An 18,787-nucleotide genomic window follows, 5' to 3' on the forward strand; every position below is an offset into this window, starting at 1 on the left:
TGCAGCATGAAGAGTTCCATGGGATTTAAAGAGATAGATTATTCATGCATTTTCTTCTGCTCTTTATACCCTAAAAATGCATCAAAAACTGATCAGTATGAAAGGGTCCTTACTCTCAACTTGGGGAGACAATAAGAACCTGTATGCAGGCAGAGTGTTGGATCCAGGCCTTATCCTAGACACAAGGCAGAAATTATTTGGAGACACACTCGGGTACCTGCACTTTACTAATAACGTTAGTTAATAAACTAATCTTTAACCACTTCCCGACCGGCCGTTGTATATAAACGGCCGGACGGTGGCACTGCAGGGTCGGGTGGCCGTTTGTAAACGGCCTCCCCGCACCCTGCTTGTGCGCGCTCCCTGGGAGCGTGCAGCACCGCGATCCGGTGCCCGCTGTGTCCTCCGGACACAGTGAAACACCGATCGTCGGACGGGACCTCTGTACGAGGTCCCGATCATGTGATCACTGATTGGCCAATCAGTGATCACATGCACAGTAGTAAGCAAGATGTCACTTCTGACATCATTGCTTACTACGTGTGAAATCTGTGAATGATCACAGAGGTCACATGGTACAAGGCTATTCACAAAAGTGGTGAATAAATGCCACCAAAATAAAGCTTTATCTGTCTCAAAAAAATGGTAAAAAATTCATTTGCGTACAGTGTTGCATGACCGTGCAATTGTCATTCAAAGTGTGATAGCGCTAAAAGCTGAAAATTGCCCTGGTCAGGAAGGGGGTAAAAGTGTCCGGTCTGGAAGTGGTTAAATGACAAGTTCACATTAAGCTAAAAGTAAAGAAAGCCTTTCATCGTGTCTTCATACAGGGTTGATTATCCCCACACCTGCCCCTAATAGGGGCTCTGATTATAGCCTCATGTAAGTTTCATAGTTAGTCTGGTTAAAATAAGACATAAGTCCATCTAGTTCAACCAAAAAAAGGAAAAACAATTATACAGTCCTGAATACACAATTCTATACCCAAAGTTGATCCAGAGGAAGGGAAAAATGTAGACTACATGTAGATGTAATAAGTGAATATACCGGTGTGATAAATTAATGTCTACACCAATGCCCAATCTAACCCCAGAAGCCAAACATATACTTTCTCCTACAAAAGTCCAAAATGCACAGTCCAAGTCCTTCTCAGCGTCTCAATGTCCCATATAACGTCTCACTGTAAGGGTTATATAGGACATTGAGATGCTGAGAAGGATTTGGACTGTACATATAGATGTAGTCAGTGACTTATGCTGCCTCTAAGGAGGAATGTCATGGCAACAAATAAATGTATTGGTCACGTAGCCTACCAATGAAATAGACCATGTACATACTTTAGCTAGTCAGTTCAAAAGATCAATTCCAGTTAAAACTTTTTTTGGCTTTGTATACAATGAATTACATCTGTCGCCTTTGGAAAGATTTCCATTAACTTGTGTGTGTGTTTTACACCTCTCGCTTGGACTGGAAGTGAGGGCAAATCTCTCCAATGGGGACACAGACAGTGATAGAAACGTGACAGAGGTGCCTGTACTTGTCATGTGGAGATTTCTGTTCACTTTCAGTTCTGTCTGACCCTTGGCAAATTTTACACAGACGATAATTTAAAACTAAAAGCTGAAGCTTGATTTTTACAGGCACTGCAGTAGAAAAAAATATCTCATGTCCTACCGACTGGTTCCTGGAGACATCTTCTATCCACAAATGCCCAGTCTTCTTTACAGCTCTGAACCTCTGGATGTGCAACTAATTCCTTCAGGACTAAAGCTTGGCACAAGATGAATTTTATTAGAAGTATTTTGTTTTAGGAACGTTTGTTCAATTGTCTACTCCTCAATCACCGTTAATTTTTGATGATGAGAGAGTCCATTTTTTCCAACATTGTCAAAAGTAAACGAAATTTTGGAGTGCTTTCCAACGACATTTGTAAAGTCTTCAAATGTACTGAGAATTTTTGTATGAACGTTCATTTTGGAAATCTACTAATGAATGACCAGCTAAAGCTTGCAATGCATTTCAGAAGCTCTTAATGGTGGTACACCACCATAGATGGATAAAAGACAGAATCCTCTCCCTACTCACGGACCATGTTACATTCAATGAAATCAATTAATGGACTTTTATCAGTGAAGGAAGGGGTGGCCTGCCATCGGGAGCATCTGAAATGCATTGCAATCCTATACACAAACTATATACACCCGGGAGTTGCAAGCAGTGACGAGGACTAGGAATCACAGAAGATTTCTACAGGAACCATCAGCTTGCAGGACATAAGACATTACAGATAAGTGACTATAGCATTAGCTAAAAGAAGTCAGTGAATGTGTAAGAATGTACTGCTTTAATGATATTATGCTCTCCTACTTTGTATTTATAGCATTATTTTGTGGAATTTACAGTATTTTAATCATACAGACACTGCACTTTTTGCTGGTTTTAAATGGGGGTATTGATTTTACTGAGTCTTCCTAGGTGGATAAGAGTTTTTGCTTATCTCTTGCATCCTCACACTGCTCCCTGCTGGCATTAGTTTCTCATCAGCAGCAGCAACAGCTGCCCAGGTTAATTCCAAAAGAGAAAATGCTGTTATCAGCTTATAAACTGAAAGTTTATATTTAATTAGTTGCTGTGGAGACTTGGCAACACACCAGGCACCAGTTAGGCAGTATGAATAAACAATCAGATGGGCAACTGCAATTTAAGTTGAGCACCACACAGTATACAGCATGAAGCCTGACCTCTAAGGTGGCTGTGGCCATTAAACTGGCTCTAGAAATAGTTATATAAAACTGTTTACCTGGCACTATTTAGTATTACCACTATGGGTTCATGTTTTAGATAGATTTTGCCCTAGGTTTGGAGTAAGTTTTTTCTTTTTCTTGCCAGGTTTGCCTTATTTCAATGTAACATTGCAGGGAAGCGAGGATTGTAATTTGCATTAAGTCCACACAGTTTGGCTATGGACCTGAGGACAGAAACTACAGTGGGGATCCTTAAAATTCCATTTGGCTTTAAACTTCACAAAACTTCTGTGTCTCCCGCTGCTCCCATTCCAGTCTGTGGAATTTTATTCCTGTGTGAGTTTAAAGCCTTTGCTATACCACACTGGCAAGTACCCAGCCTCCATTATTTTGCCCAGAAAGCAATCCTTGTCTTCCAAAGCATGTGGACTGTAAAGGGTCTTTGGGCTCTGCGTCAATATGCTGGTGGATGGGAAGGATGCAGGATGGGGCACACCACTTGATGACATTGTAGACTCCTGTACCTCTCTTCTCACTGTCCTCATGCCCCTACTGCTAAGGACATGTAGTCCCACCCCTACTTGTGCCCCAGAGCATATGCACCACCCTAGGTTATATTCTGTCATGCTTATTGCAGCTTGTATGTATGGGGCCACATTGGATCAAAGTTTAAACCGCTCTCCAGGCCGAAAGTTGGCTAACCCAAAGCCTATGTCAGCCAGGCAAGGTTGTATGTGACAACACTAATCTTCTTGCCACCCTTTGTACGGGAACATTCACACCTTTTCTGCCTGTCCTTAAGCTAGTTCCTTATTAGGTACCCTGATATCCAAAAGGCGCTTTGTCAGGCCAGAAGGGTTTGTGGTCACTTTATGCAGTCCTACTTGGGGATCCACAGAAATGCAGTGCGAACAAAAGCTGTGTTCCATCTGCTTGATCTGTGACCTTTGCACTCGCTAGAATTCAAAATTGGCCATGTTGCACAAGCAGCAGCCATGTTGCACAGCTGAATACCTGTGGAATTACTATATGAAGACAGGCTCTGGAGAGCTGGGGCTCTTTTCACCACATCGGTGGCTCATCATTCAGGACATTATTATTATACAGGATTTATATAGAGCCAACAGTTTGCTCAGCGCTTTACAATATAACGGGAGACAATACAGCAACAATACAGTTCAATACAAGAGGGATAGATGGGCCCTGCTCCTTGGAGCTTACAATCTAGGAGGGAGTGGTAGAAAAGGTATTAACTGTGGGGAATGGACAAGTTGGAAGAGAAGAAGATTCCATTATTAGCTGAGGGTCATTAGTCTTCTGTCACTTAATGAACAGGCAACCAAAATTATTAGATGGGACAAGAAGTGAATTAGTATTCCAATCCCTCTTGTGTTCCTCCTGGAACTAGTACTCTGTGGCCTTATATACCAGGCACTGGAGACACCCCAGCAGGAGGAAGAGGAGGACTTTCTGCTGTCTCGGGGATAGCAGAATCCTTTGCCTACTGCCTTCATCCCTGAGAAATACAAAGGAGGAGAAAGGTTGAGATTATTAAGGAAAAGGTTTTCCTTAGCAACACCACGGACTTGGAGTTTCTCTGCTGCACACAGATTGTGACAAATGGGCACTTTTATGTTCAAATGTCTGTACAAGCACCCCTGGACTTAGGTCTTCATTGAAAGGGACTGTTGAGTAGCCACCTTATAGAATCCCTGATAGAAGGGTAAAATTATTGATCTTCAGCCGCCATCCAAGATGGTCCAAAATGCGGCACTTTTAGGAAGTGCTGCTTAAGAACCTCTTTGAGCCATTTCCTAATGCTGGCAGATCTCTGATGACAAATGTGCTTCCAACCTCTGATCCCTGAAAGGAGGAGTGGCAGTCTCAGCTCTGTTTTTAAGTTTGTTTTTTTCTCTTTTTAAACCACAAACAGCCAGATCCGGCTGAAGGTAACAATTGCTGTCCATACAATCTCAGTGTCCAGATGAAATAGCTGGAGAAAGAGGGATCACACCCTTCACTTCCCTCAACAAATAACCTCCTGCGTGATGAAGATGCCTGAATCAGAGGGACCTTCCAATGACTGCAGAAATCCAGAATTCTTTTTGCTTATCTACATTATCTGGCTCAAATCTGAAGAGGTTTACGGAGCAGTACAGTTTTCATCACTTAAAATTAAAAAAAAAAAGAAGGTATGGCTATTTTGGGCTGATTGGCAGTCGCTATCAATGTGCACAGCAGGGCTGGGTGAGGGGTTTGACAGCCAATTTGACTGCTGCATCAGCATAACATCCTACAACTCCAAGCAGGATGCACAGCTATGTAAACTGAGCACACCAGCACTGATCTGCTTCTGTGCTTGGCGTAGTCGGATTGAATTAGGATAGGACTGGCAGGTTCACCAGGTGTTACCCCTTTAAAAGAAAATTAAAAACAGAAAAGGTTTGATTTACTATAAAGACACAGACTCCTATTTTCAATATTACCTTTTGGGGTATCATACACTTTAATAACATAGGAACGGAAGAGGTATAGAGCATTTGACCAATAGAAAAATAATATAAATTTTAAGTGATACACTGTGCAACAGTATTCTATACACACAATCCTAGATAGCTGCTGCTCAATTCATGTGAAAACTACATCTAATAAGTGAATAAAAATAAGAGTTGTGCTTATCCAATCCTATTCCATTTTACATATATAAATCAAAATTGCAAGTATAAAGTACTATACAGTCCCATCTAAAGTGTGTAGTTCCAAAAAGTGCAAAAAAGCTTGTGCTGTAAGTCCTCTTAAAGAGAGTGCATCACTCTGTTATTCCTACACAAGAGACCCCCTCACTCTCCTAGTACCCCACACCCTTCTGGGACCGAACTCACCAAATGGTGTTGATCAGAAGAAAAACGAGCAGATGCTTTGACTCCTGCGGTGGACGATGGACTCTACAGTAACAGTAACCACACATAGGCTGCATGCCTTGCTGCCCTCAACGGACCAGGGAAATCCAAATGAACTGCATACAAAGAAACAAACAGAGGGCGCCTGGGCCTAGTGCATTTCCTAAGAAAATTATGTTCCAATAGGCAGAAGTGGCATATGCATGGAAGTTTCTGCTTCTACATGTTTCGTCACATCTGGGACGTCATCAAGAGGCGTTGTCACAGTCATTTATTCCGCCATATTTATACCATGCCATTTGATATAGTTGGATAAATTTGCCACATCTTAAAACTGCATAATAATTTCAAATCGAAACCACCATCAGTTCCGGCTATTGGCAGGTGATTCTTGCAATGAACATATGATTTTTTATTAAAACAATGTATCAAAAAATAGATAATCCTCCAAACAAATTTACCAATGATACAGTTGCAAGAAAAAGTATGTGAACCCCTTGGGATTACGTGGAGTTTTGCATGAATTGGGCATAAAATGTGCTCTGAACGTCATCTAAGTCACAACAATAGAAGAACACAGTCTGCTGAACATAATACTACACAAACATTAGATGTTGCCATGGTTTAATTGCACATAACATGTAAACATTCACAGTGCAGGGAGGAAAAAGTATGTGAGGCCCTAGCTTAATGACTTCTCCCAGAGCTAATTGGAGCCAGGAGTGAGCCAACCTTGACACCAATCAGTGTGATGATATTGGATGTGTTGCTGATAGCTGTCCTGCCCTTAAAAAACACACCTGTTTTGGGTTTACTGGTTTCAAGAAGCACTGTCGGATGTGAACCATGCCTCGCAGAAAAGAGCTCTCAGAAGACCTACGATCAAGAATTGTTGACTTGCATGAAGCTGGAAAGGGTTACAAAAGTATCTCCAAAAGCCTTGATGTTCATGTGTCCACGGCAAGACAGACTGTCTGCAAATGGAGAAAGTTTAGCACTGTTGCTACTCTCCCTAGGCGTAGTCATCGTGTAAAAATGACTGCAAGAGCACAGCGCAGAATGCTGCATGAGGTAAAGAAGAATCCCAGAGTGTCAGCTAAAGACCTACAGAAATCTCTGGCACATGCTAACATTTTTGTTGACACATCTACAATAAGGCAAACATTAAACAAGAATGGAGTACATGGGAGGACATCACGGAGGAAGCCATTGCTGTCCAAAAAGAATATTGCAGCACGTTTGAAGTTTGCAAAAGAGCACCTGGATGTTCCACAGCACTACTGGCAAAATATACTGTGGACAGATGAAACCAAGATTGAGTTGTTTGGGAAGAACACACAACACTATGTGTGGAGAGAAAAAAAGGCACAGCACACCAACATCAAAACCTCATCCCCACTGTAAAAGATGGCGGAGGGAGCATCATGGTTTGGGGCTGCTTTGCTGCCTCAGGGCCTGGACGGATTGTTGTCATTGATGGGAAAATGAATTCCGGAGTTTATCAAGACATTTTGCAGGAAAACGTACGACCATCTGTCCGCCAACTGCAGCTCCGCAGAGGATGGGTGATTCAACAGGACAATGACCCAAAGCATACAAGTAATTCAACAAAACAATGGCTGCAACAGCACAGAATACGCCTTCTGGAGTGGCCCAGTCAGAGTCCTGACCTCAACCCGATTGAAATGCTGTGGCATGACCTTAAGAGAGCGATTCACACCAGACATCCCAAGAATATTGCTACACTGAAACAGTTTTGTGAAGAGGAGTGGTCCAAAATTACTCCAGATCGTTGTGCAGGTCTGATCTGCAACTACAGGAAACGTTTGGTTGAGGTTATTGCTGGCAAAGGAGGGTTAACCAGTTATTAAGTCCAAAGGTTCACATACTTTTTCCTCCCTGCACTGTGAATGTTTACATGTTATGTGCAATTAAACCATGGCAACATCTAATGTTTGTGTAGTATTATGTTCAGCAGACTGTGTTCTTCTATTGTTGTGACTTAGATGACGTTCAGAGCACATTTTATGCCCAATTCATGCAAAACTCCACGTAATCCCAAGGGGTTCACATACTTTTTCTTGCAACTGTATATGTGTCACAGCATTCCCATCTTGTAGTGTAAGATGGAAATGCACCATTCTGATAATTTAATTTTTTTTCACTCTCTATCTCCATCATGTGGAAGAAACAAAATCTGTTATAAAACAGTTGAGGTCTATATCAACATTCATACTATGGGGCTATAACGTATCAAGTTCATAGATCCAGCGCGTCTCATTTTATGAGACCACATTTCCTAAATTAGAACCACTCCAATGTTTTGTAACCCTGTCAATGCAAAAAAAAGTGAGTAAGCTAGGATTATGGAAAAGACGAAAGTGTTTCTTGTATCCCTTCGTGTGTTAGTTATTCCTCACTGAAAGCTTGCTGGTTATCCTACCAACGTATTGCAATTGTCATGGACATTCCAGTGCATACAGTGAAGGAAATAAGTATTTGAACCCCTGCTGATTTTTAATGTTTGCCCACTCACAAAGAAATGATCAGTCTAAAAATCGAATGGTAGGTGTATTGTGACACTGAGAGACAGAATAGCAACAAAAAATTCAAAAGAAATGCATGTCTAACAAGTATACAGAGATTCCTGTGCTCGCTACTGACAGTGTAAGGCTTCATGTATACTGCTGCTCCTAAAGGTGAGTTTAGGAGCTTTTGGGTTTTTTTTTGCCAAAGCCCCTGAACCAAGCTCAATAAAAACCTATGTGTCCATGCACACATTTGGCTTTTACCAGAGCTTAGGAGCAGCAGAATTTAGGTCAGATAGACGTCCCTCTCCTGAACTCAGAAGAATCCAGTTCAGGAGAGGAATGTACTGGCCAAAAAATGCCAAACGTGTCAGATGCTTATAAACAGGCCTAAGTGCTAACCGCATTTAGTGCTTGAGAGTTAGTTTATTTCAATGGAAGGTAATCTGGCAAATGAAACGTTCAAGCGATAAACGCTATACTGCATTCACACACGATTTTGCTGCGTTTAGCATTCTGCTGCCAGTAGAGTTAACATCTACGGCAGTGCCAGTGTACATGTAGCCTAAAAAATTGCCTACTGCAGAGTGGAAACTGCTACACAGCACTGATACATGTTACAGAGACTGAGCTTTGTTGTTTACTTTAGGTCAGTGTTTCTCAACCTTTTTTTTTTTTTTTTTCTTTGGTCAAGGCACCCTTTAAAATGATGCACCCCATTCTAAAATGTAAAAACTAAACTAATAGATTTACATAATGCTGCAACATGGGGAATGCACCGAGAATCTTTTTTTTGATCGGTGAGTACCAATACTTTCGGTCAAGTACTCGCCGATACCAAGTACTGATACTTTGCGGTGTGGGTTGCATCAATACAAAATGTATGGATACAAATTGCATTGCAAAGAATAGCATGTGTTTTGAACAGGAATGCGGTGCAATTCCTGTCCAAATTGCATGCAGTTTCCCCTGTGCTCCTGTGTGAATCCAGGCTTGTCATAGCCAGAGTTCACACAGGAGCGGTGCAGGAAACCTCCTTGCACCAAACCAATGGTTTCACAGAATGAAAAGCTGGGGATTTGAAATCCCTGCTGCTTTCTCTCCTCTCAGTGCAGGGATGGCAGTATGGGCCAGATGGCTTTTGATTGGTCAGCACCGTTTCAGAAGCCGTCTAGCCCATACTATCATCCCTGCAAAGAGAGAAAAAGGCTTCACAGATCAGGGGATTTGAAATCCCTTTGACTTTCTCTCCTCTCCGTGCAGGGATGACAGTACAGGTTACATGGTTTCTGATTGGTTAGCACCATGGCAGTTCTCTGCATTAAGGTAAAAACAAATTCTGTGTGCAGTCCCAGCCCCTTGATCCAGCGGCTCTCTCTGCTCTCTCCCTACACTATCTGCCATCTCCCTCTTCCTCACAGGACAAAGAGGCAACAGTGGGACCCACTGCTCTCAGTCAAATACTGTGACAAGACAGTGTGGGCCAAGCTGCCCTATCTTTGTCAGTGGACACAGGCAGCGTGGCTCAGGAGGGAGTAGGAGTGCCACAATAGGAAGTGGCTTCTTGTGGTGACACACTGAGAAGAGGAGGAGCCAGGAGCATTGGTTGGAGACCCTGGAAGAGGAGGACTGGGAGCAGGTAAGTATAAAATGTTTGTTATTAAAAAAAAAAATAATTTACTGTCACTTTAAACAAGTTGCTAGTAGGCTTCAGCACTAAGGATGAGGTTCAGGTTAGCAGTAAATTCTGTATGTTAACTGACCCAGTGAACTAATGTGGGAATTCATCATGCAAAGTTATTTGTACCCATATTACTTGCCTTTTAACGTAGGTCAACTTGGCAAGAGCGCAAGCAAAGCTGCCCTTGGTTTGTAGAGTGGATATAAAAAGGCTACACACCCCTGTTAAAATGTCAGGTTTCTGTGATGTAAAAAAATTAGACAAAGATAAATAATTTCAAAACTTTTTCCACCTTTAATGTGACCAATAAACTGTACAACTCGATTGAAAAACAAACTGAAATTTTTTAGGTGGGGGAAGTAAAAATAAAAAAGTAAAATAATGTGGTTGCATAAGTGTGCACACCCTCTTATAACTGGGGATGTCACTGTGTTCAGAATTGGGCAATCACATTCAAAATCATGTTAAATAGGATTCAGTACACACCTGCCATCATTTAAAGTGCCTCTGATTAACTCCAAATAAATTTCAGCTGTTCTAGTAGGTTTCTCCTGACATTTTCTTAATCGTATCCTACAGCAAAAGCCATGGTCTGCAGAGAGCTTCCAAAGCATCAGAGGGATCTCATTGTTAAAAGGTATCAGTCAGGAGAAGCGTACAAATTAATTTCCAAGATATTAGATATACCATGGAACACAGTGAAGACAGTCATCAAGTGGAGAAAATATGGCGCAACAGTGACATTACCAAGAAATGGACGTCCCTCCAAATTGATGAAATGACGAGAATAAAACTGGTCTGGGAAGCTGACAAGAGGCCTACAGCAACATAAAAGAGCTGCGGGAATATCTGGCAAGTACTGACTGTGTGGTACATGTGACAACAATCTCCTGTATTCTTCATATGTCTAGGCTATGGAGTAGAGTGGCACATCTGAAGTCTCCCAAAAGCATGTAGGTAAATGTGTTATGGTCTGATGAAACCAAGGTTGAACGTTTTGGCCATAATTCCAAAATATATGTTTGGTGTAAAAACAACACTGCACATTGCCAAAAGAACACCATATCCACAGTGAAGTATGGTGGTGGCAGTATCATGCTTTGGGGCTCTTTTTCTTCAGCTAGAACTGGGGCCTTAATCAAGGTAGAGGGAATTATGAACAGTTTCAAATATCAGTCAATATTGGCACAAAACCTTCAGGCTTCTGCTAGAAAGCTGAACATGAAAAGGAACTTCATCTTTCAGCATGACAACAACCCAAGTATACAACTAAATCAACAAAGGAATCGCTTCACCAGAAGAAGATTAAAGTTTTGGAATGGCCCAGCCAAAGCCCAGAATTAAGTCTGATCGAAAATCTGTGGGGTGATCTTGTTCCTTCAAATAATTTCGGACCAAAGCTGTATACTAACAATCAGATTAACATACGATTGCTTTGAAAGCGGTATTTTGCATACAATTTTCTGATTGTGTGTACTAGGCTTTAATAATATGTATCCAGTTACCTGGCAGGTGGTACCTAAAAACTTATCTAGCAGCCTCAAATATCACAGTACAAGCCCAAGCTGACCTTTTCCTTACCATACTATTGTCACTTTGTGGCCTGAAGCCAATGTCTCTGCTCACAAACTGGTGTTTTTGTGAATTGGTATCTGAGAAGGAAAAACAAAGTGCTACAGTTTCCTGTTATTTATTGTAACATATTTATTGAATCTGTAAAGGTTGTGGTTTTGTTTTTGTTTTGTTTTTTGTAGAAGAAACTCGCTTCTAACCTACCAATTTGTCACACGTCTGACTTTTAGAGTTGTAAACTCAACACTTTTCCTATAAAACTCCTCTCTGCAGATGTTCTTTGGTGCTTTCAATGCATTAGTAGCAGCAGTTACTGTTGTTAAGGTTAAGCTCCGTAAGCGTTATTTATGTTGCAGAGGTTGGCTGTTGATCTTTGTGGCAGGCCCACAGTGCATTATTGCTATTATTTATTGCTAAATGGGCACAATATATATATTTTTTTTTATCACAAAGTGTATTTGTGCCCATTTTTATAGAGCCAGTCCGATAAAAAGGTGATTCTCCATTCTAAAGGACAAAGAAAAAAACATTCTTCCAGCAGGCAAATATAAATTGCTTCCTAATTAGTATGGAAAGGTGCTGTGACACTGTCCACCTAATAAAATGTAAATTAAGAATGCTAGCAGGAAAAGTATTTCACCAATAAGACATACCAATAATAGGATGTACAGCCTTGTTCTGCAAACATCAGGGCCCATAAATCTGGATTTTCAGAAACCAGGAAAGGTAAATTCTGTGCAGACCCTGGTGTGCAGTCTAGGTTTATATTGTCTCATTATTAATTCAGAGCTCTATATTCTGTAGAAATATGTCCTGTGACGTAGACAGATGGTTAATCCCTGGCCCCAGGTGATTTAAAACTTTGAAAACAGATGAAGAAGAAAAAGTAGATGCTGCAGTAAGCTTGGGAAAATTCTGTCTTTAGTGCTGGCCTGTACAATTTCTTCAAAATATAAGAAGGCATGATATGTTTGGACCCCAGCAGTTTTCAGTAGAGCAGTTATGTACAACATTCTACACTTATAACATTATATTTTTCATCTATGCATTCTAATTACCGTATTCTTCTAGTTCAATATACCTTACAGTTGTGCTCAAACGTTTGCATACCCTGGCAGAAATTGTGAAATTTTGGCATTGATATTGAAAATATGACACTGACCATGCCAAAAAATGCTTTTATTGAAGGATGATGATCATATGAAGCCATTTATTATCAAATAGTTGTTTGGCTCCTTTTTAAATCATGATAACAGAAATCACCCAAATGGCCATGATCAAAAGTTTACATACCCTGGAATGTTTGGCCTTGGCACAGACACACAAGGTGACACACGGGGTTACAACGCCAATTAGAGGTTAATGTCCCACATCTGTGGCTTTTTAAATTGCAATTAGTGTTTGGGCACTATATATATCTCGTGGTGGCACAGTGGCTTAGTGGTTAGCACTTCCGCCTAGCAGTACTAGGGTCGTTGGTTCAAATCCCAACCACGGCACCACCTGCCTGGAGTTTGCATGTTCTCCCTGTGCCTGCGTGGGTTTCCTTCGGGTACTCCGGTTTCCTCCCACACTCCAAAGACACGCAGGTAGGTTAATTGGATCCTGTCTAAATTGTCCATAGTATATGTATGAATGTGAGTTAGGGTCCTTAGATTGTACACCCCATGAGGGTTAGAGACTGATGTGGATGTCAATATATATATTTGTAAAGCGCTGCGTAAATTGACAGCACTATATAAGTACCTGAAATAAATAAATATATATACAGTGGGGATCAAAAGTTTGGGCACCCCAGCTAAAAATTTGTATTCATGTGCATAAAGAAGCCAAGGAAAGATGGAAAAATCTCCAAAAGGCATCAAATTACAGATTAGACATTCTTATAAACAAAAGTTGTGTATATATATATATATATATATATACATTTATTTTATTGGTTCCCCAGGAGATCTATACCAGATGGCACAGTTTGCCAAATTCAGCCTAAGATTTTTTTATTCAATATTTTTTTTAATTCACCCTAAGATTCAGTGGGGCCACACCACAACTGTAACTATGTGCAATGCACATGATTGCAGTGCAGTAGTGCTGCATTAGACGCTAAAGAACACCACCTTGCCACCTGTCAAATGACCTCTCAGAAGCAGATGCGGATCTCTCTTCATGGGGCACAACATGAGTAAAAGAGTCCTACGTGATTAAATCAGCTGCTGAAAGTGCTTTAGAAAATTAGGCTTTAGTGACACTTCAAGCAGAAAGCAACTTGCTAAATCTATTATGCTGAACTGTTGAAAACTAAAATAAGATGAAATTATATATATAATTTTTTTTAAATTTTTTTTCATGGGGTACTACTTAAATTTATACCAGGCTCAAAGGGTGGGTCTGGCATGTGTTTTTCTTTTGGGGGGGATCTACACTTGTGACCAGTGTACACCCCCACCCCACGCAATTTTTTTTTTTTTTTTACAACCCTTGCCTATTAGCCCAGAAAATTGGCACTTTTAACAGATATGGCTCCCATTAATTTCAGTGGGGCTACTGATCCGAAGTTCACCAGACCCTGCTTGAACCAAACCAAGGGCAGTTATTAGTGTTAACCAAAAAACATTTTGAATAAAGGCCTAGCATATTTATGCAGAAACATAAACTATCCCTGCACTGTACAACAGCTCCAATATCAAATTATTATTATTGGTTTAAGGTTTACTTTATTCATTTGGTAAAAACAATGAAAACTGCTGATTTGCATAGTTTATGGTGTAACAATAAATATATATTTTTTTTCTCTTACAGGTCATGGTATTGTTGAACCAATTCCACTGAATATAAAAACAGGTTAGTATTTTTGTAACCTACCTGCCTATTTTTTTGTAATGTTTACATTTATTTAAGTGCTTTGAGGATGTGCAAAAGTTGACCACTGTTTCTAAGGATGTTGTCGCCAAGTGATTTTGCAATAGCTACACATTTGTTGCTCTTTAGTGTTTTTGTTGCTAGGAAAAATTGAATTGCAGTCCATCAACAATCTGTGCCTCAGCAGTTTAAATGGTTTGTACCTTAATACTTGAGCGTTTGAAAGTAGCTGAAGCTTCTCCAGCTTCATTAGCTACTAGCTTACTTCAAAACAGTTGTTGATAACCAGCAACTTTTCTGTAGCTATCTACAATTATCTAGTGAAAATCAGAGATTTGTGACTGCTACAAATCTCTGCTACACAGTTGCGGATGTGACAGTTCTCAAATGTATATTAAACTGATTTTCTATGGCTGCATATTCTAGGGTTGGAACTACCCAGACCTCGGATTCGAAAACAAAAGCTCCAAAGTTCTAGGTAATGGAGCGATTCACCGAACAGGTTTCCGTACCTTGAATTTTGCAGATAAAGGTTAAGCAGTTGCATTGCAATGTCACCTAACCAGTTAAATGAGTATTGAACTATTCAACCCACCAAACTACATCTGCCCCATTGTTCAGGGGTTGCTTGGGGGGGGGGGGTTAATACTGCTTGCCAAATATCTTTTTATTTACAGTGCTTAGTGCTAGTTCACATCTTCATGTTGCATTGCATACACTTTCACATGCATTTAATGTGAATTTTAGAGACCGAAGAGGCGGGCACTACACAGGCAGTAATTTTTTTTTTTTTTTTAACCTTGTATGGATGCAAGCTAATGTTTCTAGGAAATGTAGGTCCCCTTTATCAGGGACTTGCTCCCTTTGGCCTGGTTTTTAATCATGATTCGTACCTGTAAAATTGTTCTTCACGTGAAGTCCTTTCTCCCCTAGCTGCATCTACAGCCACCACGCTAATTATTACAGCTTCCGGATTGTTGAACACCAAAGCAGCACCTTGGCGGATCATACCAAGGCCCGGCCCAATTTAAAATGTGGGGCTAGCCTCTAATGTTTGATTATGGCACCATGTGGTATAGTAACCACATTGAATGCTGGTATTTTTAATGTGAGTGCACATGTGGTGTTTTTTATGATTGCTATTGCAATAAAAATGAGTGCACTATAGCTTTCTATTTTAATGTTTATTCATGATGGCCAAAATGCATTTGGAGGACTAAAGGGTGCAAAGATCAGAAGCTAGAAGGAGGTGACTTAAGCTATTGTGTACCCACTTATTAAGTTAAGAGGGTCATTGAGGTCTGGTGAGTGCACAAGTTGAGTGTGACCACCAAGAAAGCTTAGGATCTGTGTTTTTTGGGAAAGAGGTGTTTTGTAATCCGCTACGCACAGTTCGCTGGAGAATATATTGAGATTTGGATGAAGAAACACTCAATTTTTAGAGACATTTATTTGTGGTTCTATCATTTTAAGTATAAATGACATGTTGGATAGACTTTGATTTCACTTTATGGTTTTTCACTGGATACTTATCACATTAAATAAATTGATCATTTATCACATATAATAAAACCAGAACATGTAAAAAACATAAGAGCACAGTATTTATGTATATAACTGCCCCCCTTCTACTCTACAGCAACAGATTGTAAGTACCCCTTAGGGGATTCCTCACCCTTATGGCAGACAACAGACACAAGGCAAATGGGACAAAGGAGCAGGCCAGTACACACTGTGCACAGGACCATGATGATATATTTTAGGCTTCTGCTGAAAACTCTTGCTTCATGGTCGCTGGCTTTGACAGCTTGGCTGTACAAGCCCAAGTTTTGAGTACTTGTGATCTCTCTCCTACTCAGGTTAAATCTAAGACGTCGACCTCTTGAAAAGTCTATCATTGGCTTACTTCACATACTTCAGGCACACAAATTTCACCCTAGATGACACTGTTCTGTCCTTTTTCCTGTCAGGGCTGGATCGGTACTTGGTGTTGTGCATCATCAAGGGTCAGGTTTTGGCCTTGGATATTCTTTTTCAGAGACCTCTGGTAAAGTCCTTTGTTCAGGAGGTGACTTCCATGTGGCCCCCCTTTTGTTCTCATCCCATTGTGGGATCCTAATCTTACCATGTCGGTTCTACAGAAACCTCTCTTTGAACCTATTTGGGATATTCCCTTGGCCAGCCTTGCTCGTAAGGTGGATTTTCTCATGGTTGTCACATCAGTTATCACTAAAGCTTACACATTGAAGAATAGGGGTTCAACATGTCCTGTTAAGGGTCACTCATATAGTTCAGTCAGTACCTCTTGAGCTTTTCCCCAAAAGGCATCTGTTTTCTCCAACTAGTCGTCTGTTTAAGTGTTTACACTTTACCATCCATTTTGTTTATACTTTACCAGATGAATGTTCAGGCATCTGCTGATGCCCGCTTCAGCCATAAGGTGCTTCTAGCTGTTCCTTGAGTTTGCGTATCTGATTCCCTTTTTTGGGCCTGTTGCCATTGTGTGTTGGGTCCTCCCCTCAGTTGTTTAGCTTGGGGACTTCCCAGGGTCTTAATAAATGAAGCCCGTGTACTGTACTATTAACGTAATAAAGATGTTTGGCTTACCTGTAAAATCATTTTCTTGGAGTACAATACAGGATGCCCAGTCTGCAATATCATTTTTGCTTTTGTGTTTAATACCACTTTAAACTTCCTGCTGACTACTCCTGCATCTGGGATGTTAGTTATAGGTTGTTTCATTCCAGGTAGGTATCTAGGTCTTTCACTTTTTATGTCATGAGCAATTTAGTAGTATGAAAGCCATGAGTTGGCTGGATTAAAGCCCCAGTGGCAGGTCACGCAGGAGCGAGCATCCATACACTTTCTTCACTAGCCATGCCCCCAAGAGGGCTTGCTTTTAAAGCATTTTTACTCCTTTTTTAAAAAATATTTAAATAGTTCAGTCTAGCCTAGCCACAATTTTACTCTTCGGGCTTTTTCCAAAGGTGTGCTTTACTGGGGGCCTGTGCAGGTCTGTTTTCCTAGCACAGGGATGCACAGGTTCTATGTGTATCCCCATGCTAGCATCCTATTCATCTCCATTGGGACACACGGCTGCATGGACACAGCCAATGTGTCCTAATATGACATGTGGGTCCCCGAATGCACCCTGTGTGCGTTCGAGGACCCGCACCCACACACCTGCATGTTATAATAGGATAAATCCAATAATACAGCAGAAGAAAAGTCATTGAAATGTATCTGCTGCTATCTATATAAGGTAACATTATTAATTATTTGCTGTATGTTGGGGAACCTCCTGATCATGAATGCTTTCCATAGCATTGGATTGTTGCACTGTGGGGATAATGCTTGAAGTTGTCTAAAGCCAATTTATTTCCAGTTTTGGATGGAGTGGGGAAGGATCCGAATCTCTGTCAATTTTATGTTGGGAATTCTAGAACTCCTGTAAACCTTTGTATTGCCTGTTAACTTACTGCAAATTTTCCCTCACTTAATGGCTAGAAAAAAGTTGTTACCAGGACAGGTAGTAAGGGGAAATGTCTCTATCAAAATACAGGAAAGCAGTAAAACCTGACAGGGGTTCTAACCTTTTCCCACGTTATCCCAGTTTAAAAAAAAAAAAAAAAAAAAAAGCTTTGGCTACAGATACACTTTAAGTTCAGTGGAAGTGGGCATTTTTTCAAGTCAGGGTAGAAGTTAAGATCTTTTAGAACAATTTATAAATGTGTCCTTTTACGTTTGTCCAATTAATAAATCCAAATGCATTTTTAGGTGAAGTCTGATAGAGATATCTGCTCTGTCTTCAGACTTAACAAGGGCTATATTATTGTTATCAACTGTAAGCTGGTCCAATGAGAGCTGGGATCTTTACCTGACTGACAAAAATATCCAAGCACTTTTTAGGTGAAGTCAGAGATGCCTGCAGTGTCTTCAGACTTAACTTATTAACAGCTATATAATTTTAATCAACTATATATTTCCTCTCAACATACTTGCTCCAATCTCACTAGGCTCCTTTTTACTAAAATAATAAAATGCACTTTCCACTTAAAAATACCTTTTTGAAAAACAAAATTAAAAAGGCTAGGAAGCAAATATTTGATAAGACATGTTGGTTTTTAAATTATTTTATATCACCCTGGCCTCGGGGGGGGGGGGCATAGTTTGAATTAGGGACTTTGTATGCAACAGTCCCTGTGACAATTGACTCACAATACAGGTCTGTGTCTTGAGTATTTGCACTGAATAGCATACATTTAATGAATTAAAGGGGTGACTTACTTGTGCATTAATAACTCCCTAGATTAGTTTGATCTGTCCACAGTTAAAATTATTCCTGATGAAAAAATATATGGATTTAGGTGCCATCCTAGCTCAGAAACCACATACTGGATAAAAAAAGACCTTTTTATTGCAAAGCAAAACACTTACTAGTGTTGATAGACCATGCTCTGACTGAAAACTAAGCATTACAGGTAGTCCCCGGGTTACAAACAA

The 18,787-nt window shown here is 40.4% G+C and overlaps 1 protein-coding gene across 1 annotated transcript in view; it reads left to right on the top strand.

Annotated features, from left to right (window-relative positions):
* GPATCH11 (G-patch domain containing 11) overlaps window positions 1–18,787 on the top strand; it is an 84,721-nt gene that overhangs the window by 6,844 nt on the left and 59,090 nt on the right. Inside the window, exon 3 of the mRNA XM_089694199.1 lies at window positions 14,225–14,266. Coding sequence (XP_089550325.1) covers window positions 14,225–14,266 — 42 coding nt within the window. The remainder of the gene's footprint in view (window positions 1–14,224; window positions 14,267–18,787) is intronic.

Source organism: Staurois parvus, unplaced genomic scaffold (genome assembly GCF_062004578.1).
Source record: "Staurois parvus isolate SC_StPar_1 unplaced genomic scaffold, SC_StPar_1.0 ptg000655l, whole genome shotgun sequence".
Lineage (NCBI taxonomy): Eukaryota > Metazoa > Chordata > Amphibia > Anura > Ranidae > Staurois > Staurois parvus.